This window comes from Astatotilapia calliptera, chromosome 3 (assembly GCF_964374335.1).
Source record: "Astatotilapia calliptera chromosome 3, fAstCal68.1, whole genome shotgun sequence".
Taxonomy (NCBI): domain Eukaryota; kingdom Metazoa; phylum Chordata; class Actinopteri; order Cichliformes; family Cichlidae; genus Astatotilapia; species Astatotilapia calliptera.
Window position 1 is genome coordinate 11,450,364 of NC_137424.1, and position 25,924 is coordinate 11,476,287.

At 43.5% G+C, this 25,924-nt stretch overlaps 3 protein-coding genes across 3 annotated transcripts in view; 2 read left to right on the forward strand and 1 right to left on the reverse strand.

Moving 5' to 3' along the window:
- LOC113011589 (NACHT, LRR and PYD domains-containing protein 12-like) overlaps positions 1–25,924 on the forward strand; it is a 534,299-nt gene that overhangs the window by 423,148 nt on the left and 85,227 nt on the right. The window lies entirely within an intron of this gene.
- On the reverse strand, positions 576–8,173 carry LOC113009455 (uncharacterized). Its single transcript, XM_026147741.2, has 2 exons — positions 6,550–8,173; positions 576–6,306 (listed from the first exon to the last, which is right to left on the reverse strand). The coding sequence occupies exon 2, from the start codon at positions 6,144–6,146 to the stop codon at positions 2,025–2,027; it is 4,122 nt and encodes a 1,373-aa protein (XP_026003526.2). The 5' UTR covers positions 6,147–6,306; positions 6,550–8,173; the 3' UTR covers positions 576–2,024.
- LOC113011575 (NACHT, LRR and PYD domains-containing protein 12-like) overlaps positions 25,437–25,924 on the forward strand; it is a 374,200-nt gene continuing 373,712 nt past the window's right edge. The window contains exon 1 of the mRNA XM_080298037.1: positions 25,437–25,499. The gene's annotated coding sequence lies outside the window, so the exon portion shown is untranslated. The remainder of the gene's footprint in view (positions 25,500–25,924) is intronic.

Genomic DNA, 25,924 nt, shown 5'->3' on the forward strand with positions numbered 1-25,924 from the left:
TAGTGGCTAGTTAATGGGCGATTGTGGCTCAAGAGTTGGGAGTTCGCCTTGTAATTGGAAGGTTGCCGGTTCGAGCCCTGGCTTGGACAGTCTCGGTCGTTGTGTCCTTGGGCAAGACACTTCACCCATTGCCTACTGGTGGTGGTCAGAGGGCCCGGTGGCGCCAGTGTTCGGCAGCCTCGCCTCTGTCAGTGCGCCCCAGGGTGGCTGTGGCTACAATGTAGCTTGCCATCACCAGTGTGTGAATGTGGTGTGAATGGGTGGATGACTGGATATGTAAAGCGCTTTGGGGTCCTTAGGGACTAGTAAAGCGCTATATAAATACAGGCCATTTACCGGGCCATAAACATTGAGTAATAACTGCACTCTCATACAGCGAGACTCAAATGCCTTTAAACATCAGCTTATCCTGCTGATCCAAGTCCAACACTGAGTTTGTAAAAACATGTTTGTCAATCATTTTGTTTGGTTTCTGAGGAAAATGATTCAATAACTTTGTAGTGTTCTGTTGCAGAGTGTAGCAACTCCGATCAAACACCAAGCTAAACCTCTGTCAATGAATACACGAGTCCGAGTAGAGTTGACTTTTTACTCAGAATCTTCATTTGACAAGTGGTGAAAACTGTAGTTGAAAAGAAATACAGAATAGAAAAAATGATCGTTTACATAAATATTGCATCATGAAATAACTCAAAATGTGACCTTACACCTTCGTGTTAGCTTTAGCAACAGTAATGATCATCAAAACTGCCCTTTTTTAACATGTACAAATCAACCTCCATGAATCACAAATAAAATATAATTTTTAACAAATACCGCTATTTATGCCTTTTTAACACCTTCACCATGAAATATATACACTTACGACGTTGCCTGAACAATGTTCCCAAGTGGATGGCTGTGGATAAGCCTCAGAGCAAGACCGCATGTCCCTCTCCCTCTTAGAGCAACCAGGAAGAGGAATTAACCCTTTAAGACCTACCATAGAACCAAGTTCGCCAGAGCTTATATTATATTTTTACATGGTGTGGAGCCATTTTTGGGAGCATTTCAAGTTGCTATACATCAATACAACCATTATAGCCCAAACTTTAATAATATGTCTGCATTAGGTGCATAGTAATTACATAAATTGCAAAAAAGTGCAATAAACTACAAAAAAATTGAAAATCGTTTTTGTTTTTTTAACATATATTTCTAGTTAGAGAAATTTAAGAGGCTTATCCCTCAAAACTGTAAATACAAAAAAGTTACACAAACTAGTTTCCCACCACAGGAAATTTATTTTGAGTGTCTTCATAGTTTTATTTTTGAAATACACCAATTTTTATATACTGCAGGAAAAACGAAAATAAATATTATAGTGCAAATTTGCAAAATAACAGCATATGCATCAAAATAAACTATTTCCAGCAGTGCAATATGAGTCTTAAGCATCCCAGAAACGACACAGAAAGTCATAAAGTCAAACATAACTTTTTAAAACACATAACAAGTAAAACACAAGCTCATAAGGCCTCGATCATAAAAAACTACATTTCCGCAAAATGACGTCACTTCCGGTTTCGGGCAGGTCATGCGGTCATGTGATAGTTCGCGCTGATGGACATAGGAAGTGTTACAAACAGCTGATGGATCGGCGAAGCGTGTTTCTGGAATATCATGTTTTTGTTGCTGCAAGTGATTTTTATGCAGTTTTTGCAAAGCTATATGTGGAAGGAAACTGTGACCTAGGACAAGCTGATGGCATAAGATGTAAGTACAACTCCTCCAGTTTCATATGCAAAAAAAATTATTGCGCTAGCTTACTTGGTTGCAGAGCTACCGGGATTTAAAAATAGTTACGCAAAACAGAGCGTGCCCGCTCCGATCGGCTGTAAAGGGTTAAACAGGAAATGAAGTAATACAGGTCACCCACCAGGAAGTGAGGTCACCAGCAAGCTAACCTTCAAATTTAAAGCTTCTTAACATTTTGAAGTCTTTTTACTGTTCTTTTTAACTTAAATACATACGAAAGAATTACTTTAAGCAAACATTAAAGATAAATGAAATAAATGCCTTTGAGGCATCACACTCCCCGCCTGGCCTGTGTGAGGCCACACATAATGCCATTGTTCTGGTCTGGTAGATTGTCGGATACGTTGGACTCTGTTATGGACATATGTGTAGAAGCGTTTTGTCGTATTGCAAATGTACCCGAGTACCACCTTACTGTCCGTGTAGAACCTGACAGCATCCAATTTCAGATCCAGCTCCTCTCGGATGAGATCTGCCATTTCTACTGCAAGGACAGCAGCGCAGAGTTCGAGCCTCGGGATTGTTGGTTCAGACTGGGGTGCTAATTTGGCTTTGCCCATAACAAATCCTACTTCCACTTTTCCATCCTCCTGGATGGCTCTCAAGTAAGCGATAGCCCCAATGGCCATAGTTGAGGCATCTGAGAATACAAACAACTCTGTGCGCACAGCTTTGGTGAGCGAGGTTGATGTGTATGCACGTGGCACATGAAGCTCCTTTAGGACTTGGAGAGAATCTCTCCAGGTTTCCCATTTCTTCAGCTTGTCTTCTGGGAGAGGTGCATCCCAGTCAGTCAGTTCCGAACTAAGTTCCCTAAGAAGAGCTCGTCCCTGGATTGTGACGGGTGCCAGCATACCCATTGGATCAAAAACACTATTGACGGTGGAGAGGACTCCACGTCGAGTGAAAGGTTTGATAATAGTTGATGCAGAGAATGTAAATGTGTCTTTTCTGATCTCCCAAAGTAAACCCAGGCTGCGCTGCATGGGTGCTGTCTCCCCACTCAAATCCAGATCCTTGATGAGCGGGACACAATCTTCTGGCGGGAAAGCTCCAGTGACTGCTGGACTGTTCGACACAAACTTGTGCAAGCGGAGGTTTGATTCAGCAAGTGAAGCCTGAGTCTGTTGGAGAAGGTTGATTGCTTCTGCTTCAGATGGGAGAGACACCAAGCCATCATCCACGTAAAAGTGCCTTTCCACAAATTTCATTGTGTCGGCACTGTACTTCTGGGCACCTGCAGCAATGGCTCTTCGCAGACCATAGATAGCCACAGCCGGAGATGGTGAGTTGCCAAAGACATGAACCCTCATGCGATAGTCGATAACTGCCTTGGTGAGGTCGTTTTCCTCATACCACAAAAACCGGAGGAAGTTGCGGTGCCTTTCATGGACCAAAAAGCAGTGAAACATTTGTTGGATGTCGGCGAGGATAGCTACTCTCTCCCTTCGAAAGCGTAGAAGGACGCCCAAGAGAGAATTGTTGAGGTCGGGACCAGTCAGAAGCACGTCATTGAGGGAGACCCCGCAGTACCAAGCGCTGGAATCAAAAACCACCCTGATTTGGTTGGGCTTTTGTGGGTGGTATACCCCGAATGATGGAAGAAACCAGCACTCTTCATCTTCCCTCAAGGGTGGTGCCACCTCTGCGTGACCGTTGGCAATGATCTTCTCCATGAATGCCACATATTGCTTCTGCATCTCAGGTTTCTTCCTGAATTGGCGTTGCAAGGATTCAAACCTCTTAACCGCATGATCTTTATTATTTGGCAAACGTTGCCGTGGCTCCTTGAACGGCAATGGAGCAACCCAACTACCAGTGTCATCTCTGTGGACATTTGTATCCATGATCTCTAGGAAGAGGATGTCTTCTATTGATGGAGCAGGTTTGTTATCATGTTCAGATTGGTTAAACACTGTGTGTCCTAGCATCCTCTCTGGCATTTTGTTAGACTTGCTGAAGCTTGGCTGTGTTTCTTTGACATGCATGAAACTTGCACAGGGCTGAAATATGGAATGGCGACCGCTGTCTACCACATGGGTCTTGAATGTGTCCACCGTTGGCTTATGCACATTACCTAGGCACACCTCCCCTATCACCACCCAGCCTAGATCGAGACGTTGTGCAAAGGGAGCGTTGTGTGGCCCGTTAACTTGCTGCCTGACCTTGTGTGCTCTAAGCACGTCTCTCCCGAGCAGCAGGAGTATCTCTGCTTCTGGGTCTAGATCGGGGATGTGTTTGGCTATATGGTGGAGATGAGGATGATGCAAAACAGCACCTGGTGTTGGGATTTCCGCTCGATTGTTAGGGATTTCGGGGCACTCAAGGAGTGGTGGAAGAGGTATGAGCACGTTGCCGTTCAACGACTCTATCTGGAATCCCTCTGCCTTTCTGCCATACGTTTCGATGACACCGGAGCATGTTCTGAGATGGTATAAGAGTGGTTCGTTCTCCACACCAAACAGCTCAAAGAACTCTGGCCTGGCTAAAGAGCGATTGCTCTGGTCGTCCAGAATTACATAAGCTTTAATGGCTTTGTGTTTTGAATGTTTGGGGTAGACCTTTGCAAGGCAGATCTTAGAGCAAGAACGACCCCACTGGCCGGGGCCACAAACCTCTGTGCAGCTGGTTCTAACATCAGTTACGTTAGAGTCATCTTCTCCCTCCCCGCCATTCTCTTGTGGTGGTGGTGGAGCCTTGGTGAGTTGAGGTTGTGGGCCAGGGTGCATGGCTGCATCATGATAGATGCTTTCACACTCTAAGCATTTCACGGAAGATTTGCAGTCTTTGGCAACATGTGAAGTTGAAGAACAACACTTGAAGCATATTCCTTTCTGTTTTAGAAAGGCCTTCCTGTCATCGATGGACTTGTTTCTGAATGTCCTGCATTTTTTAAGTGGGTGAGGTTTATTGTGCAATGGGCAGTTCTTGTTAGCGTCGTTGTTGATTGTAGAGACATCTGTTTTGTGAACCGCGATAGACTTGTTGGTGTTAAAGCTCTTCATAGGTAATCTTTCTGGTTTTGTGGGGCTTGCGCCGTTGCTTTGACGAATAAAGCTGGGGTCATTTCGCTTCTTTGCCTCATGACAAACAAAGTTACAAAAGTAACTAAAGGGAGGGAAGCAGCCGTTATTCTCTTCTTTGTACCACGACCCAGATGACACCCACTTATCCTGGAGCCCATATGGGAGCTTGTCTACAATGGGTCCGATACCTCTGGAGGTGTCTAGATATGACAGCCCAGTGAGGTATCCATCCTCCTTTGCGCCTTGTATCTCCATAAGCAAATCCCCAAGTTCACGTAATCTGATGTGATCTTTGGCTGCAATTTTTGGAAAACTGTCAAGTCTCTGAAACAGTGACTGCTCGATCATCTCAGGGGCACCATAGCAGTCATTCAGCCTCTCCCATGCCTTGCGCAGAGCCAAACCAGCATTATTCACATGCACTGAGCGTATGCATCTTATTTGCTGTCCAGACTCTTTTCCTAACCATTTGGTCATGAGGTCTAATTCTTGTGTTTCTGTAAGTTGAACCTCAGCCACAGCGTTAGTGAATGAGGACCGCCATGCACGGAAATTCTCTGGCTTATCATCAAATTGGTACAGTCCTGACGTAACGAGATCACGTCGCGCCAAATATTGTGCCAGAGGGTCTGGAGGTTGTGGCACGCTCACTGGAAGCATATGCTGGGGTGTTTGTGATTGAGCACTTATATACATGCGAGGGTTTGTTCTTTCGACGTCGGTCTTCGATTCAGCTCTGGTCAGTTTAGACAGGTTTGTTGTGGGTGGATGCGTCCCATTATCCACTTCAGGCTTGGGCTTGCTATTGCTATGTTGGAATTCCGCTAAGCTTACAGGTGGATGCCATGTTCTGAAACTGTCTTGTGATTCTGTACGGTCTACAGATTTAACAGGTGGGACAGATACTGGTGCGAAGGTAGACTGATTCTGATCATTTTGAGAGCAAACATATTCACTAGTACGTTGCAATCTAAGCCTGTCTTCTGACTCAGATTTCATATTTTCTACATTTCCATGCATTTCTGCTACATCTTCTAACACCTGTGCTTCAGCGATGGCTGCGTCTGCTTCACGATTTAATGTTAGCACTTCCAGCTCTGTATCAATTCTAGCAGCTTCCAACTGATTTTGAGCTTCTCTAGTTTTCCTTTCTGCTTCTCTAGCAGCCTTTTCCAATTTTAATTTAGCCTCCTGGCTAGCATATGATGCTCGTACCTTAGCAGCTTCTGCTTTAGCTCTGGCGCGAGCCGCACTTACAGATGATGCTGATGTCACGTTGCTCCTGGTATTTGATACCGATGACTTGTTGCTTGCTGCCATCATGAACACGTAGGACCATCGAGTGCCGTCTTTTCACTGTAGTGTTCTGTTGCAGAGTGTAGCAACTCCGATCAAACACCAAGCTAAACCTCTGTCAATGAATACACGAGTCCGAGTAGAGTTGACTTTTTACTCAGAATCTTCATTTGACAAGCGGTGAAAACTGTAGTTGAAAAGAAATACAGAATAGAAAAAATGATCGTTTACATAAATATTGCATCATGAAATAACTCAAAATGTGACCTTACACCTTCGTGTTAGCTTTAGCAACAGTAATGATCATCAAAACTGCCCTTTTTTAACATGTACAAATCAACCTCCATGAATCACAAATAAAATATAATTTTTAACAAATACCGCTATTTATGCCTTTTTAACACCTTCACCATGAAATATATACACTTACGACGTTGCCTGAACAATGTTCCCAAGTGGATGGCTGTGGATAAGCCTCAGAGCAAGACCGCATGTCCCTCTACCTCTTAGAGCAACCAGGAAGAGGAATTAAACAGGAAATGAAGTAATACAGGTCACCCACCAGGAAGTGAGGTCACCAGCAAGCTAACCTTCAAATTTAAAGCTTCTTAACATTTTGAAGTCTTTTTACTGTTCTTTTTAACTTAAATACATACGAAAGAATTACTTTAAGCAAACATTAAAGATAAATGAAATAAATGCCTTTGAGGCATCACAAACTTGCTGCTAATACACAACATTTCATCATATTTCCTCATAAGCCTCTTTTGTCTGACCATTTGATCCCATTTGAATTTGCAATAAAGGATCCACAGAGTTTGGTGACAATAATGACAGTAGATGTTTGTGTGAAAGTGCTGGAAGCAAATGAGTGTGTGATGTTCTTTCAGTGTTGCACTTTGTAGACGCTCCCTGAGCACTGGTCTCACAGCCAGCTGCACATAGAGACCAGTGTTGTTAGTCCAGGTCAGAAGATGACTTGTTGGAATGAAAATAAGCTTGTAGTTTGTCTGCTTTAATAATGTGACTGGAAAAAGGTGTTGGACTTCAAATATGTCCATTTCTTTCACACTTCACCTTTAAAAGTGAAGCCTTGTGGTTCCTGGAAGGAAAAACACGACTTTTTCAAGTCTTTGTCCTGTTTTTATGAGAAATGTACGACTTTAATGTGAAACATTCAGAGTTTTTTCTCTTGTTGTGTTTGTTTGAAGCTGCTTCCTGTTGGCTTCAGCTGTTTGGAGTTTCCATTTTCTAAACTTCTACATTCTGAACCTTCTTCAGCTCTGAACAGATGATGAAACACTGAATGATTTCAAGTAGGGCTGCACGATTAATTGTTAGAAAATCGCGATCTCATTTCCAAATGTCAACAATTAAAAAAAAAAAAAAAGACGACGATTGTACCGCATTTTGATCTGGGACGTACTCTGCATGAAACCAAGCGCTCACTCTTCCTGCTCAAGAAATGACAAGGGCGGAGCCTTATACCACGTGATACAGAAGCTGTGCCGTGTGATGCTAATATTAGCAGGGAAAAAACAACGGAGAGCACGTCAGGGATGACGAGAAAGTGACAGGAGAAAATCCGTCCCGGTCAACCACCCAAACATCAATAACGGGAACCTTATACAGCGCTTCCCTATACCCGTCGAACTCCCGCAGGCACAAAGAAATTACGGAGGCTATCACTTATCACCTGACCAAAGATATGGCTCCCATCAACACTGTGCAAAACGAGGGATTTAGGAAAACGATCAACACCCTAGACAAACGCTACACAGTGCCGTCCCGCCCCGTATTTTTCTATTGTTGCACTACCTGCTCTATACACGCAGTGTCGAGCAACGGCGGAGGTGGAATTTCAAGCAGTACAACATTTTACGGCAATGACAAAACGTGAGACATTTGTTGTTTTTATGTTTATTTATGGTTTTTATGTTCAGTCTCAACTGTTATAGAAGTTCTTGTGCTGTTAATAAGCGCAATAAATATTTATATTGGAAAAGAAAATCGTGAGAGAATCATGATCTCAATTCTAAACAAAAAAATCGTGATTCTCATTTTATGCAAAATCGTGCAGCCCTAATTTCAAGCTCACACTTTGTCTAATAAACTTACATCTTTCATTCTTTATACAGATTGAGGGGCTGTGGTTTGTCAGACATCAGCTGTGATTATCTGGCAACAGCGCTGAAGTCCAATCCCTCCCATCTGAGACAGCTAGACCTGAGTAATGGCCCCGCCTATTTGTTGACTAACAACAACAAGCTGCAGGATGCAGGAGTGAAGCATCTGTGTGGTTTCCTGGAGAGTCCAGGATGTAAACTTGAAACTCTGAAGTCAGTCAGCATGCTTTAGTTGTGCTGAGATGAATATGATGTGAAAGTTGTGCTGACACTAAACTGCAGACATCAGGCTGATATTATACTGATCCACACTGAGGATCTTCATGGTAAAGTCTGTTTTCTTCTTCTCTGGTTTAGTCCATTGACTGCAGCAGAACAATGTTCACATTTCAAACCTTCAAAGAAGAAGAAAAATCCTCCACTGGATAATTCACTGTGAAACTCTCAAACTCTTCATTCCACCTTAAAGTCTGTCTGACACTGAAATCCAAAGCAAAATGTGTGTTTGCTTTACAGACAGCAGTCCAACACAAACATACACACATCATCCAAAACACAGTCCAACATCCAAATCTCCTCCACTGCCAGCATGAATGATGGGAAAGAGAAGGAGGAACACTCTGACATTCAGGGTTAGAATGAGTTTCATGAAGCAGACTGTGAAGATCAAAGCTGCATTAGAAAGCTTACATGAATGAATGAGTGGACAGAAGTGGACAGAGATCATCTGAAGCACTTCAAAGGCTTTAAATCAGCACATTTCTCTTTATTCTTTATCAACTCTGTTAGTTTCTCTCAGTTTTCTGTGGAATGAAGCTAACAGCAGGCTAATAAGATGCTGACCAATAGATTTCTATTAAAGGTTGTAATTTGTATATGAAAAAGTGCTTTTGCTCAGCAGGGATCAGCTTACAGGTAGAATACAGCTGCTGGATGGGATTAGCATGTCATAGCTATCTACCAAACTGCTAACTGGGGGATTTCAGGCCATCTATGGATCATTTTTGCTAACTATTTATTCAGCTTAGGCTCACAGGGCTGCAGCCTGTGCCCTAGCTGTCATAGGGCAAGAGGCGTGGTCCACCTGCACAGGTGAGCAGTCCATCACAGGGCCAACAGAGAGAGACAGAGAAGCACTCTCTCACATCCACACCTACAGCCAATTTAGAAGCACCAATAAACCTAAGCAGCATTTCATTGGACTGTGGGAGAACATCCAACCTCCACAGAAAGACCAACAAGCTTCAGCCTACAACCTTCTTGCTTTAAGGCACTAGTGCGAACCACTTTTCCCCATTTCAGCCCAAATCCTGCATCTTCCTGTTTCTGACTCCAGGCCAGCTCAACTAACACTTTCTCATCAGACACTGCCACCTAGTGGAGGAAGTCTTAGTTCCATTTGAAGCTTCAGATTACAGTTAGTTCCTTTAAAAAGAGGTGGAGATGGTGGGGCCACCTCTCATGTTTAGCTGTTTTCCACTTTTTCTTTGGTCATTTTAGCCTTTTTGGCCAGGGTGAAGGGAGTATCTGCCATCAAACAAGAAGACAGCCACATGTAACTACGACGGTGTTTGCTAGTTCACCTTACATGTATTAATGCAATAACGTGGTTAACCTACTCAACGTAAATTACACACGAACAACATAAAGCTACACACGCAGAGAAGAACGGCTGCTGCTGCCATCATCATCCGTCATCATTTCTGCTACACTGGCAGGGCTAGGGGTCAGGACTCTCCTCTTCGGTTTCTTTGGGTATGTTGCTAACTCCGGGTCTGATAACAGGCACCACACCCGCAGTAGATTTGCTCGGTGTGAGGTCTTGCAGCAAGCTATCAGATACTAGGGCTGCCACAATTAGTCGACTAGTCACGATTACGTCGGTCACGATTACGTCGACTATCAAATTTGTCAACGACTGATTTAATAGTCAACGCGTCGTTTGAAGCTTTGTAAAATCACAAAAGACGCAGGAATAAGTAGTATGATTTAAGAGTGTAATAACGGACTGAAACAGAAGATGGCGGCACTGCATGTACAAGGATGCCAGCTGCCGTTAAACCCCGAAGAAGAAGAAGTAGCTCTGTCCCAGAATTCATAGCGCAGCCCAGCTCAGTTTCCAACAATGGCGGCAGCTAGTTAGTTTTAATATTACTCTTATTATTCTTTCTGGGTCACAAAATAAACGTTCAACATATTTTCAGGCGAGAATGTAGCTGTGTAAACCTCAAATATCTGCTCCGTTTATCAAGACACCACATATTTTCAAAAGCGCTCCGACGTTTTCGGAGACGTCTGTTACCCACTACAGTGGGGCAAAAAAGTATTTAGTCAGCCACCGATTGTGCAAGTTCCCCCACTTAAAATGATGACAGAGGTCAGTAATTTGCACCAGAGGTACACTTCAACTGTGAGAGACAGAATGTGAAAAAAAATCCATGAATCCACATGGTAGGATTTGTAAAGAATTTATTCGTAAATTAGGATGGAAAATAAGTATTTGGTCACCTCAAACAAGGAAAATCTCTGGCTCTCACAGACCTGTAACGTCTTCTGTAAGAAGCTTTTCTGTCCCCCACTCGTTACCTGTATGAATGGCACCTGTTTGAACTCATCATCTGTATAAAAGACACCTGTCCACAGCCTCAAACAGTCAGACTCCAAACTCCGCCATGGCCAAGACCAAAGAGCTTTCGAAGGACACCAGGAAAAGTATTGTAGACCTGCACCAGACTGGGAAGAGTGAATCTACAATAGGCAAGCAGCTTGGTGTGAAAAAATCAACTGTGGGAGCAATCATCAGAAAATGGAAGACATACAAGACCACTGATAATCTCCCTCGATCTGGGGCTCCACACAAGATCTCATCCCGTGGGGTCAAAATGATCATGAGAACGGTGAGCAAAGATCCCAGAACCACACGGGGGGACCTGGTGAATGACCTGCAGAGAGCTGGGACCAAAGTAACAAAGGTCACCATCAGTAACACACTACAACGGCAGGGAATCAAATCCCGCAGTGCCAGACGTGTTCCGCTGCTGAAGCCAGTGCATGTCCAGGCCCGTCTGAAGTTTGCCAGAGAGCACATGGATGATACAGCAGAGGATTGGGAGAATGTCATGTGGTCAGATGAAACCAAAGTAGAACTTTTTGGTATAAACTCAACTCGTCGTGTTTGGAGGACGAAGAATACTGAGTTGCATCCCAAGAACACCATACCTACTGTAAAGCATGGGGGTGGAAACATCATGCTATGGGGCTGTTTTTCTGCCAAGGGGACAGGACGACTGATCCGTGTTAAGGACAGAATGAATGGGGCCATGTATCGTGAGATTTTGAGCCAAAACCTCCTTCCATCAGTGAGAACTTTGAAGATGAAACGAGGCTGGGTCTTCCAACATGACAATGATCCAAAACACACCGCCCGGGCAACAAAGGAGTGGCTCCGTAAGAAGCATTTGAAAGTCCTGGAGTGGCCTAGCCAGTCTCCAGACCTCAACCCCATAGAAAATCTGTGGCGGGAGTTGAAAGTCCGTGTTGCTCGGCGACAGCCCCAAAACATCACTGCTCTCGAGAAGATCTGCATGGAGGAATGGGCCAAAATACCAGCTACTGTGTGTGCAAACCTGGTAAAGACCTATAGTAAACGTTTGACCTCTGTTATTGCCAACAAAGGTTATGTTACAAAGTATTGAGTTGTATTTTTGTTATTGACCAAATACTTATTTTCCACCCTGATTTACGAATAAATTCTTTACAAATCCTACCATGTGGATTCATGGATTTTTTTTTCACATTCTGTCTCTCACAGTTGAAGTGTACCTCTGGTGCAAATTACTGACCTCTGTCATCATTTTAGGTGGGGCAACTTGCACAATCGGTGGCTGACTAAATACTTTTTTGCCCCACTGTAGCTCGATAGGTCACTAGAGCCCGTGAGAGCACCGGACTCCCGGCAAATCGTTTTCAAACCCACCGCCATCTTTCTCCACTCTGGTTAAACATGATATATAAGTCACTTAGATAACTTAAAAATGTTATTGTTTGGCTTTTTTTTAGTATTTTATTTGTTCCTGAGTAAATCGGTTTGGCTGAGATTAAAGTTATAGTTTTTACACAGCTGAATAAACGTCAAGCAGACAGCTGATTATCAGAAGTGTGAGATGCTCGAGAATATACTACGGTGTCCCGTTATAGTTTAGATAGCAAGGAGTTTATTAAACTTCACCGAAACAATCTGCAAATTACATTAAAATTTAATAAGCTATCATCTTGTCTTTATTTTTAATTAGCATATACCTGAAACACTTAAAGCTGTAAGCTAATGATAGTTATATAAGAGCAGATGCTGCTGGTGCAATAAGCTGTACGTTTTACGTCCAACGGATACATGATCTGATTAGTCGACTAATCGCAAAAATAATCGGTGACTAGTCGACTATCAAAATAATCGTTTGTGGCCGCCCTATCAAATACGGTGCATTTCTCGGCTTTAAAAAAACGCTATGCCTCGCCAGGTGTTTCATCAGATTCGAGGTGTTACCTCCCTGCACAGTATCACCTTAAAGCACTTGTTGCAGGCTGCTGAGTTTGCATCTTTTGCTGTGAAGTACAGCCAGACTTTGGACCGCTAAGCCTTGGGCATTTTTAATCTGTAGCTCTGCTCTAAAAGAACGTACATACCTGAGCCCACCTACTATCCTTGGAAAGGTAAAATGATTGGCTAGAATCCAAAGTGTATCTCAGGGGGGAAAAAAGCACCGAAATGTGCACTGCTTTTCGGTTTGGTTACTACCGTTTATGTCAGAACTGGTGCCATAATGGCACCGGATACCGGTACCCATACCTACTGAGTGCCATAGGACACTTATCCTTTGTTTCCATATGCTGGGAACTTCCAAGGAGGACTGGAAAATGTGTAGAAATTTCCCAGTCAGTTCCTCACAGCACACTTCAATCATTTCCCTCCCACAGCATCAGCTTTTTCTCTCTTTGATCAAACTAAGAGATTTCCACACAAACACCTCATCAGTGGGACTCTCAGAGCTACCAGCCCTTTGCTACAATCACAAAGCTCTTCATTGAAATCAATGATATCAAAGCTGGAATCAAATGAGTCCAAGTCTTCTGCTGATTCAGCATCACATTCATCTTTGCTCCTTGTTCTGCATCCCCACCATGGACTTCATTCCTTTCCAAGCCAGCCTTGAGTGTCCTTTATTCAGCTCATCCTCTGCTTTACTTTTACACCTGATTTTAGCTGCTTTATCTCTCTTTCAACAAGTTTCTGTGCCTCAGTCTTTTTCTTCTCTCCCTCATAACAAGACAGCTTCTTCTGCCTGAGAACATGTTGGAGTGATTTACTAATCCAGGGCTGCTTATTGGGGAAAATACTTCCTGTTTTCAAAGTAATCCGAATTTTTCCCAGAAAGAAATGTAAGTAGAAATCGATGATCTAAGTGAGAACATGAGCCTTTAAAAAGTCCCAGTGGGTACAGTCAAAGCCGTCCCTCATTCCCAGTATAGTCTTTGGTCCTGACTGGAACAACTGTGTGCCCAGTTTGAGCTCTCTTCAGTCCTGTGACCTGACAGACCCAGAGGGGCCATCACATCACATTTAGAAGCTCCCCTAATGGAGCCACAACATATGTCCAATACTTAGTCTGTCTTGTTGGACCAACTGGAAGAAATGATTCAAGGACTTAGTCACAGAACAGAGATTCAAATCTCCAAAATCCAACTGGCTGCATCAGGACATATAGTCTGAAACTCTGCACAGTTTCCTGTTTGAAGCTGCTTCCTGTTGGCTTCAGCTGTTTGGAGTTTCCATTTTCTAAACTTCTACATTCTGAACCTTCTTCAGCTCTGAACAGATGATGAAACACTGAATGATTTCAAGCTCACACTTTGTCTAATAAACTTACATCTTTCTTTCTTTATACAGATTGAGTGTCTGTGGTTTGTCAAAGATCAGCTGTGATTATCTGGCAGCAGCGCTGAAGTCCAACCCCTCCCATCTGAGAGAGCTGGACCTGATCCTGAACAACCTGAAGGATCCAGATGTGAAGCAGCTGTCTGATCTTCAGCAGAGTCCAAACTACAGACTGGAGACTCTGTGGTCAGTAGAGTGATGGAGTGAGTGGGTGGTCACCGTCTCTGGTTCAACTTTTATCTGAGCTGCATTTTAATGATGTCTTTCAGATGGATGATTTTCATTGGGACTGGCTTTCTTCTGTGTCTGATGATTTTAAGGCACGCTGCTTGTTTTAAAACTGACTCAAATTATTTAAAGCCTCACACGCCTTGATCCTAAACACCCAGATAAATCTGCTCTTATTGACCTTTTTTAACTAATATGCTGCGTAAGTTTTCCACATCTGCAGTTTTTGCCAACGACCTGAGTGATCACTGCGTAGTTGGTGCTGTGAGAAACACTAAAATCTCACGCTCCGAGCCCGCATCAGTTTGAACTGGGGTCGTATTAAACAGGCTGACAATGTCAGTTTGGGAACATTTACAGGAGAGTTGTGTCTACTTTGTGGACAGACACGCCCCTTTTTGCCAGGTCAGGGTGAAAGGTCGGGACAGGCCTGGTTTGGTTCAGTACCGGCCGATCTCCTACATGAGAGAAACCAGGCCTGGGCAGGAAGTCTGGCTCTGATGCTAATTGGCTACGTTTTCATTAGCTGTGTAATCGGATTACTGCCTCCATCATCTAGATCCAATATAACTATTTTTTTACTGTAACGACTGACAGTCCAAACGACCGTAGGAGGTTTTGGCAAACTATAAAGTGTCTCTGCCAGCTGTGACTCCTCAGAGCTTCCTCCTCACTTAAATATCGACTCCACTCCTGTGTCAGACAAAACTGAAATGTTGCTTTAACAAACACTTTGTTGCTTCTTGTTCTTTGTTCAGCACAGTATCTGATGGTAAACCTCTTGCACACAACTCTGCTCGTAGTTCCTGCTTACTGATACCTTTTCCTTCACACCTGTCACAGTAGAAGAGGTTTGTAAGGCTTTGAATAGCCCCAACACCAGAAACTCGTCCTCACAATCGTTCTCCTTCCTTCTTGCACTTGGCTGCAAATATCATAGCTGAGCCAGTGTCTTATATTTTTAATCTTTCTCTACAACAGAAGGCTTTACCACAGATGTGGAAGTGTGCCTCTGCACTCCCCCACTGAAAGCTGGTAATTCTTCAACAGTTAGTAATTACAGGCCAATTTCCAAACTCTGTGTCTTATCTACAGTGTTGGGAAGGTTACTTTTAAAATGTATTCCGTTACAGAATACAGAATACATGCCCCAAAATGTATTCTGTAACGTATTCCGTTACGTTACTCAATGAGAGTAACGTATTCTGAATACTTTGGATTACTTAATATATTATCATGCTTTTTACAACAACGTGAATGTACTATTGCTGTGTGATTTATTACTATTACTGAAGGTCCGCGACTCCGAACTGTAGTAAAGGGACCTCTGACTAATACAGCGGGATCCCTGTCGGCTCATAGCCGAAAAATAGCTTTACTTTGTTGTGTGGGTCAACTTTTCTTGAGAGACGGAGAGAGGCGTTGAAAGACTGCTCCAACGGAACTTATTGTTTCGGAGGAAAACACGAACACGGTGTACAGTCGAGTCTTAATAGCTTACTTACAACTGGGCTCGTCAGGCACTCTTCTTGGCTGAAGTGGTTATTATTATATTTACATGCTTCCAGCTCCCGTTTTTCCTCGAAGATAACTCGTACCTTTCCACTCCCCTTTTTCTCCCTCCTCGCGCTCACAGACCCATAACGTGTATGGCAGTCCATTCTCCCTGCAACACGGACTACACTGCCCATGATGCTACATTCTTTAGTAGCATCGGTACCGCCGTTACGGTAACACGTAACGGCGGTACATGTATTCCGTTACTCCCCAACACTGCTTATCTAAGGTTCTTCAAAGGCTGGTAAATAATCAACTTCAAAGTTATCTGGATGAAAATAGGATTTTATCTCCCTTCCAGTCTGGTTTTAGGAAACTGCACAGTACTGGAACTGCTTTGATAAAAGTTCTCAAAGACATCTATGAAGCGCTGGATGCAAAGAACTACTGTGCAGCTCTTTTTATTGATCTATCAAAGTCTTTGACACTGTCGACCACAACAAAAACTCTTCTGGCACAACTTCACCTACTTCCAAGCTGCGTGGAGAGGATGAGGATCTAACAGCACAGGAACTCCAGCAACACTCAGCAGCAGCTGCTCCCAGTCCCTTGGTTTATGAGCTGAGCTGCTGACCACAGCATTTTATGTCAGAGATTACTGGAAATAGGCCTTTCAGACCGAGCAGCTGGCTGCTTCTCTAATGTTCTTTTGGACATCAGCAGTGCGTTCAGCTCAATGGTCTCTCTTGCAGCTTTTTAAATGTCACTAAACGAGTGCACAGGGTTCTGTCCTGGGCTACTTATGTCAACGGTGTGGCACAAAATCTAGATGCATCTGTTCATTTTATACCATCAACATAGTTTTCAAACCATTACAGCAGCTGTTGATAGTATTCAGTCTCAGCTGGCTCAGACTGGCTTTAAATGTAGAAAAAACCAAAGTCATGTTGTTCACAAACAGAAAGAGGGTCCGCCTTTATTTCCTTCTCCTGTATCTGCTCAAAGTATTTCTATTGAAACTGTGGCCTCGTACACAGACCTCGGTATTGTGGTTGATGACAGTCATTCCTATAAGCCACACATTGAACATCTAATAAAGACACTGAGGCTGAAGTTGGGCTTCTCTTCCAGGAACAGATCATGTTTCACAGGAAAAAGCTTGTTGCTGCCACCTTTTTTTTACCTGCCCTGGATTACAATGACATGATTTATATGAATGACTCTGCTCGCTCTCTTCATCTGTTGGATTTTGTCCATCATGGGGCATTAAGATTTATAACTGTCTGTAAACCTTTAACACACCACTGTACTCTGTGTTCTCTGGTTAACTGGTCCTCATTGGTCTTACACAGGATGGTCCATTAGTATCATTTTATCTATCAATCTGTTTCTGGGTTACTGCCTCCTATTTATCAGAGTACATGTTAGGCAAACAGTTTAGTCACAGCCTGCAGTCTCAGGACATCATTACATCCACTGTTCCATCAGTTCATGCAGAGCTTGGGAAGAAGGCGTTCTCCTTTTCTGCTCCGTCTTCATGACCCAAGTGGATGAATTGAAGAGTCTGAAGGCAGCAGAAGGAACGATCTCCTGTAACGTTCCCTCAGACAGCAGGGTTGAAGGAACCTGTTGCTGAAACTGCTGTGCAGATTGTCCAGTGTATCATGGAGGGGTGAGAGTCATTGTCCATGATTGACAGCAGTGTGTCACAGATCACCTCCTCCAGGTGGTCCATTTACCATCTGAGCCTTCGTAGAAAGTAAAGCTGGCTCAGACCCTTTTTGTAGGCAGCGTCCATGTTGGCAGACCACTCCAACTTGTGATCCAGATGAACTCCCAGATACTTAAAGGATGTGACTATTTCAACATCATTCCCACCAGTGCAGACAGAGGAGGGATCTGTTTCTGCCAAAGTCCACCACCAGCACCTTTGTTTTGGCCACATTCAGTTTCAGGTGATTCTCCTCACACCACCTCACGAACTGACCAATCAGCCCTCTGTATTCCTCTTCCCTTCCCATTCCTGGATTAAAGAATCCAGGATCTCAACCAGTTTGTTATGTTCTCTCTTATAACTTAACTGTTAAAGTAACAACACCTGTTTGGTTGTTAGTAACTTACTTTATTAACCTTGTTGTGGAAAGGCAGAGGCATATCAATATGCACATATACCACATTTGGTGTTCTCTACTTTACACAGAAAGTAGTACCACAAAAATATAATCTGATTTTACATAACAGCTCCTCCCATCCAGCTTTGATGAACACAATAAGTATCAAACAACCGAGATATTTTCAAGTAAATGCCGTAACCCAATAATTGTACTTAAACTGAAATATGACACCTACTCAGTGATTTACAACATAGAGGTCGGTTGAACTGGAAACCTATAAGTTAAGTAAGTAAACTTACGTTTGAAAAAGTGGTTAATCAGTTAAGTCATGATCAGTGTTGGGGAGTAACGGAATACATGTACCGCCGTTACGTATTTAGAATACAAAATATGAGTAACTGTATTCCGTTACAGTTACCGTTTAAAAAGGTGGTATTCAGAATACAGTTACTTTGTTGAAATAAATGGATTACACTGCGGTACTTTCCTGTTTCATTTTGTCGCGGGTCAGGACTGTTTGGGTTTTGTTTGACAGCTACGTTCTGTTGTTCCAGGCGGCAGCGTTACGGTTGCCATGGTTACAGGGCGACGCTCTCTCTCTCTCTGCGACTGTGTGTTTCCTGGGTGAGAGAGCGCCTTTTCGTTGTTGTTGTGCTAAGCTAACAGGCAGAATGCTACAAGCATAGCTCTAAAGAATGTAGCATCATGGGCAGTGTAGTCCGTGCTGCAGGGAGAATGGACTGTTATGGGTCTGTGAGCAGGAGGGAGAAAAACGGGAGTGGAAAGGTACGAGTACATGTAAATATAATAATAACCACTTCAGCCAAGAAGAGTGCCTGACGAGCCCAGTTGTAAGTAAGCTATTAAGACTCGACTGTACACCGTGTTCGTGTTTTCCTCCGAAACAATAAGTTCCGTTGGAGCAGCCTTTCAACGCTTCTCTCTGTCTCTCGCAAGAAAAGTTGACCCACACAACAAAGTAAAGCTATTTTTCGGCTACGAGCCGACAGGGACCCCGCCGTATTAGTCAGAGGTGCCTTTACTACAGTTCGGAGTCGCGGACCTTCAGTAATAGTAATAAATCACACAGCAATAGTACATTCACGTTGTTGTAAAAAGCATGATAATATATTAAGTAATCCAAAGTATTCAGAATACGTTACTCTCATTGAGTAACGTAACGGAATACGTTACAGAATACATTTTGGGGCATGTATTCTGTATTCTGTAATGGAATACATTTTAAAAGTAACCTTCCCAACACTGGTCATGATGAGGTGAAAGGAGTGTGTTGGGTGTGTAATCAGGCAGCGGAGGCGACGTCTGGGTTCAACACTTTATTTTAGGCTTTACAGCGGAGCTCCATCTTGTTCTCGTTCTCTACTTTCTTCTTCTCCTCTTTCTCTTACCCAGCCTCATTAGCGACACCCCTGGTCTGACAGGGTAACAGCATGTACTAATTTTCTTCCCTTATTATAGAACCTTGTAAACACAACATCTCCCCCTTTTCTCAAATAATACTCTTTCCCTTGTAGCACAACATGAACCATTCGACAGCCTTTTACTTTTGAGGCAATTAGTAACTTCAGAACAGTATTATATATATATCCTGATAAACGAACTGTAATGGCAAAGTAAACGTGCCCCGGATCAACCCTGAATCAACAGTAACAACCATGTGCCCTCTTCTCAGCTTATCAGAAGTCACAGCTGGAATTAAAGATAACTAATGAAACTCAAATGCACTTTCCCTTCACAGTCATTTCTCACATCTGCATATTTCTCCTTTCTTTTTACCTCTGAACTATTTCATAACAAAGTCTTTTGTCCATCTTGGTGGTTGTCTGTCCCTCTGCAGTGTGGGACGTGTAGCAGTCTGTGCTGAGCTGATGTTTTCTGTCTCTGTATCAGCTCTTTGTGTGTGTTTTGAGTTCTCTGGGACAAGTGAGAGACGTGCTGCATTCCATCTTCTCCCATCGCTGAGGATGAAAGAACTCTCACCCGTCTGCTGCTGTACCTCCAGCGGCTTGGTGTATTGTGGCTCTCCTTTTCCCACATGGAATGGCTTTCGTACTCTCACTGACGCACCCACAGTCACTTTAGTAGGTTTAGCACCTCTCTTTCTGTCTGTATAAAGTGCACTTCTTTTCTGTGTCAATGTCACTTTGGATCTGATGTGGTCATATTGTCCAGCATCCTTTGGTGGTGGCAGAATGTTGAGTTTAGTCCGCATGGCTCTTCCTCTGAGGAGCTGGAAAGGAGACTCACCGGTTGTAGCGTGGGGAGTCGCTCGATAACTTTGAAGCAGTTCTGTAACCACAGTTTTCCATGGTCGCTGAGTAGCTTGTGCTGTCTGTATGGAGTCCTTCAGTACTCTATTAAAGTGCTCCACACATCCATTTGCTTGAGGATGATAAACGCTTGTCCTGATGTGTTTTATGCCCCTTTCAGCGAGAAACTCAGCAAAGGCAGCTGAGGTGAACTGCGGACCATTATCAGTTGTAATTTCATAAGGGTTTCCTTCACGGGCGAAAATGGAAGTCAGAAATGCAATCACTGTCGCAGTTGAGGCGTTTGGTGTGAATGCGACATCAGGCCACTTACTGAAATAGTCAACTAGTGTGATGGCAAACCTGCAGTCATAGGTTCCTTGTTCCAACGGACCAACAATGTCGACAGCAACATGTTGAAACGGACCCTCTGGGAATTTGATGGGTTGTAACGGTGCAGGTGAAACAGCTGCAGTCTTGTCACACAATTGGCAGGTTGTGCATGTGGACAATATTTCGTGGACCAGTTCATCCATGTTTGGCCACCAATATAGATCTCTCAGGCGTTGGTTGGTTCGGACCATGCCTTGATGTCCTTCATGGGCTAGGTGCACTACTTTTCCTCGCAGAGATTTGGGAACAATCAGCCGTGTTCCTCTAAATATCAGCGGTGACTCTGCTGCCAGTTCATGTCGGACCAGGAAGTAGGGTTTGACATCATCTGGTAAGGATTTGCTTAATTTCGGCCAGCCCGAAAGAACGATCTGTCTTAGTTTTGTTAATTCAGGACAGTCTTCACATTCTGCTCTGAAGTCAGCCAGTGGAAGCGCTGTTAGCTGAGGAGAAATTTCAGCAATCTCTGTGATTAAGTCCTGTTCAGAGTCTTCACTTGTGTTTGTGGTATGCAGGGGAACACGGGACATACAGTCAGCTATAACATTTTGGCTTCCTGGACGGTACTCTAAGTCATACTGGAAACACATCAGTCTGGCTGACCAACGTGCTATCCTCATGCCAGCTCTGTTCATCCCCTTAGTACTTAACAGGGTGGTGAGGGCCTGGTGATCAGTTCTCAGAGTAAATCTCCGTCCCCATATGTACGTCCTCCATCTTTCAACGGCCCATACGCAGGCGAGGGCTTCTTTTTCAATTGTTGAATATTTCCTCTCGGCAGGGGACAGGGTGCGGGAGCCAAAAGCAACAGCACGTTCCTCATTGTTTGAGTTGATCTGGGTCAGAACAGCTCCAAGACCATAATCTGACGCATCAGTGGTGATGAACGTTGGCAGATTTGGGTTGAAGATTGCCAGTGCTGGGCTTTTTAGTAGCATTTCCTTCAGTTTGTTGAAGCTTTCATTTGCTGTATCAGTCCATTGAAGTTCAGCTGTCTGACTTGTCCGAAGTAACTCATGGAGTGGTTCAACCACAGTTGCATAGTTTGCTAGGAATTTGCTGAACCACGAAGTCAAGCCTAAGAAGGAACGAAGAGCAGCCATGTCCTGTGGTGCAGGGGCTTTGGCAATGGCAGTCAGGTGGTCTGGGCTGGGGCTCAGGCCATCCTTGGAAATGACGTGTCCCAAGAACGGAATAGATGTCTGTCCAAATGAACTTTTGTTGAAGTTGATCTGCAGACCGACATCCTTCAGGCGTTGGAGGACAGCCTGTAACCGTTCATCATGCTCTTCTCTGGAATGTCCATACACTATTATGTCATCCAAGTAGTTCTGTACTCCTGTCTGGTCTTTTAGGACTGTTTGCATCATCTTTTGGAAGGCAGAAGGGGCTGAAGCAAGTCCAAATGGAACTCGGGTAAACTGGAAGAGTCCCTCATGGGTTATGAATGCTGTGAGGCTTCGGCTATCAGGGTGAAGAGGCAGTTGGTGATAAGCTGAACTTAAATCAATCTGGCTAAAATGTGTAGCCCCAGCCAGCTGTGCGAACAAATCCTCCATGTGAGGAAGAGGGTAACAGTCCATGATCACACTCTTGTTAGGTTCACGCAGATCCACACAAAGTCTTAAGTCTCCCTTACTTTTTCTTCCAACCACCAGAGGACTCACCCATTCAGCTGCATCCACTGGTTCGATGATGCCTGCTTGGAGTAGACGTTTCAATTCAGCTGACACCTCCTCACGTATGCTGAGTGGTAGACGCCGCAGTTTTTGACGAACTGGCTGTACTGTCTTGTTCACTTGAACTTTGTGGATAAACCCTTTAACAGCTCCAAGATGATGGGAAGAAGAGGAATCAATGTTATTCACCATGCATGTTTGTTTACTGGCTGGTGCTCCTCTTGCAGGATCCTCTCCTTTGTTGATGACTTTTCCAGCAATGATATCAATGTTAAGTGCTTTAATTGAGTCCAACCCCAGCAACGGTGATCCATCTTTAACTATGAAGAATGATCCTGGCACTTTTCTGTCATTGCTTGCAACCCTCACTGAAGCCTGTAGGCAGCCAATGACAGGCAAGTCACCTTTTGCATAAGTGACAAGCTTAACTTTCGGTTCAGTCAAAGCGCAGGGTGCAAAATGTTCTTTGTAGATGGCTTCTGGGAGGATAGATACTGAAGCTCCTGTATCCACAATTAACTCCAGAACCTGAGAGTTTCCCTGTGGTGTTTCAATGTTCATTTTGCATGTAATCTTATCACATGCTGCAGTCATCAGTTTGTGATCATCGACACATAAAACTGTGAACTCAGGAACAACTACTTCCCTGACCACTGCTACAGCTGATTTACAAACTCTGGCGAAGTGCCCTTTTTTGTTGCATTTATCACATTTTACTGTTGCTGCTGGACAGTTTTTATCATTAGCCAGGTGTTTCTCGGATCCACATCTGAAACAATGACGCTGTTGCTCTTTATCACTTGCCTTTTTGTGCCATTCTTTAGATGTAGGTCCCCGAGCTTGAGCCGGTCGCGCTCCTCTTTTTCCCCGAAGACGTGCGTCCTTCACCCCCACAGCTTGTACTGCAGCAGTCTGGGCCGTGGGTGCAGCAGAGAGGAGTGTAGCATTCTTGACCGCAGCCTCCACCTGACATGCAATAGTAACTGCCTTGTCCAATGTAAGGTCCTCCTCCAGCAGCAATTTTTCTTTAACAACACTGAGATTAGCATTAGCAACAAGTTGATCCCGAATCATTTCACCCTCCATTATTCCAAAACCACATGGCACAGCTAACGCTCTGAGGGCGGCAACATACTGAGTCACCGTTTCATCAGCCCGCTGAATTCGCTGTCTGAATGTGTGCCTGCATGCCACTACATTCACTTTAGGGACAAAGTGGTTTTCAAGCGCAGTCATGGCTTCAGCAAACGTCGTACCTTGATTTGGCAGTGTGTAGAACAGTCGTTGTCCCTCTGGTCCCAAGCAATGTAATAAGACGGCTCGTCGTCTCGCCTCCGGCCATGCATCTCCCGTAGCATTTATCACTAGCATGTAGTTCTCAAAGAATTTGCGCCACGTCATAAACGGTATTGGCGGCTCACCCGCATGTTGCAAAAAGGGCGGTGGGCTCGGCACTGAAGCGCTCATCTTCGTCGCCAATTTGTTGGGTGTGTAATCAGGCAGCGGAGGCGACGTCTGGGTTCAACACTTTATTTTAGGCTTTACAGCGGAGCTCCATCTTGTTCTCGCTCTCTACTTTCTTCTTCTCCTCTTTCTCTTACCCAGCCTCATTAGCGACACCCCTGGTCTGACAGGGTAACAGCATGTACTAATTTTCTTCCCTTATTATAGAACCTTGTAAACACAACAGAGTGGTTTTTCATTTTTGAGAAATACTGATGTCATCAAGAGGATCTAGAAGAGAAGTAAGAGTAAAAGCCAGGAGATGGCAGTAGTGCAACATCTTTGGATGCAAGCTGCTGTTAAAAATGACAGAAGAAGAAGTTTGCTTGATCATTCCTCAGCTCATCTGTGTGAAGCTGAGTGTAAAGAGGCTCCTGCTGTTAGAGAAACACTCTGACTGTTTAACAGAGTCAGACATGTTCAGACTGAATTTCAGTCAGAAACTCAGCATCACACTGATGAAGCTGCAGATTAATTGTGGTTAATTTCTGATTAATTTCTTTGCTGCCAGCTGAAATTTAAATGTAATTTAAAAGATGGATTCAAGGGTATTGGGTTTTTTGAACCCAAAGATATCACATGAACGTATATGAATTGATGTTGATGTTGATTGTGATTGGTTTTATTTCTTCAGTGGTTGTAGTGTTTTAATATTTAGTCATTTTTCCATTATTGTAATTGTGTATAAAGTTTAATTTGAATGAAATTTACATTCAAATGCTTTCAGTGTTGCTGTGTTGAGTGTTTGTTAACATTTGTATGGAAGACACATAAAGACATGTGACTAAAGAAATCTGTGCTAGAGGGACTTTTTAAATAAATAGTAGAAAACAAAACAGATGTTGAATTCTTTAGATAATTTTCTAGAAATCTATTTCTTTCTAAACAGAATTCAGAATATTGATGTTTGAGATGGAAGGTGTTTCTACAGGATCCTGATGGACACTCAAAGCTTTTATAAAATGTTCTCATTAGTTGTTTACAGCAGAATATCAATGTATGTGAACCAAAACAAAAAATAAAGAAAGAAACAAAAGGAGGGTGTGGTGTTCAGGAAGTACAGACTGTAGCTCAGCAGGTAGAATTACTAACTGGAAGGTTGGAGGTTTGATCCCTGGCTGCTCCAGTCTGCACGCCACGGTATCCTTGGGCAAGATGTGGAACCCCGACTTCCTCTCCGATGCATCCATCATAGTGTCATTGTTAGAAAAAGAAGTGCTTGTGTGAATGAAGCACGCTGTATAAAATGCTGTGACTGCTCATACAGAAAAGCAGCTCATAAGAACTGGTTCATTTTCCAGATAATTCCACTATTAAGACAACAGACATTGGGAGGCTTTCTCTGAGAGTAACACTGAAAGTCTTGCTGCTCCTCCACAAAATGAACTTCAGATTAAAGACACAGCTCAGCTAAACACAACTCAAACTAATCTACACTATTTTTCTTTATTACGCAGCGTTTTTATAACTATTTCCAGATGTTTCTAAAGATGCAAGCAGAATTAAACTCCAGCCTGATGCGTTTCTGAGGTTCCTGACTCTGACCGTCCCTCAAACGCCTCTCTGGGCGTTTCCTTCCGTTGCTTTTACTTTCACTTTCGTGAATGTTGTGGCGCAGTTGATCGTCTCGAAGTTAAGGTAACGTTAGCAGTCTGTACTGTTTTCCTGGCTGACATCAGCTGTGTGCAACTTAGTTTCAGCATAAATCTGCTTCGTTTTATGTGAGATCAGAGTCTGGGAACGAGACAGAAACAGTTGATGATCAGCAGCTGAACTCGATGTTACTGTGGATCCACTGACTGATGTCTGTAGGCAGCTTCTCCTGCCTCCATCAGTCTGTGGCTGTATGGGCTCAAATTGTGGTCATAAATATTTTGTACTTATAAATCAGGATTTGTAGGTGTAAAAAAGATTTGTGTGTGGACTTAGCCAAGCAATACGTGTGAAACTCTGCACTCAAGTTTCAAGTACGACCCTATTTTTCTGCCTTTCATCTGATTAGCCAATGTCATGTCAATCACAAATTTAACAATCCAATCAGAGAACAGGTGGGTTTGGCTATT

Bases quoted from the DNA above. Each gene is read 5' to 3' on its own strand.
- LOC113009455 (XM_026147741.2), bottom strand. From the start codon at position 6,146: ATGATGGCAGCAAGCAACAAGTCATCGGTATCAAATACCAGGAGCAAC.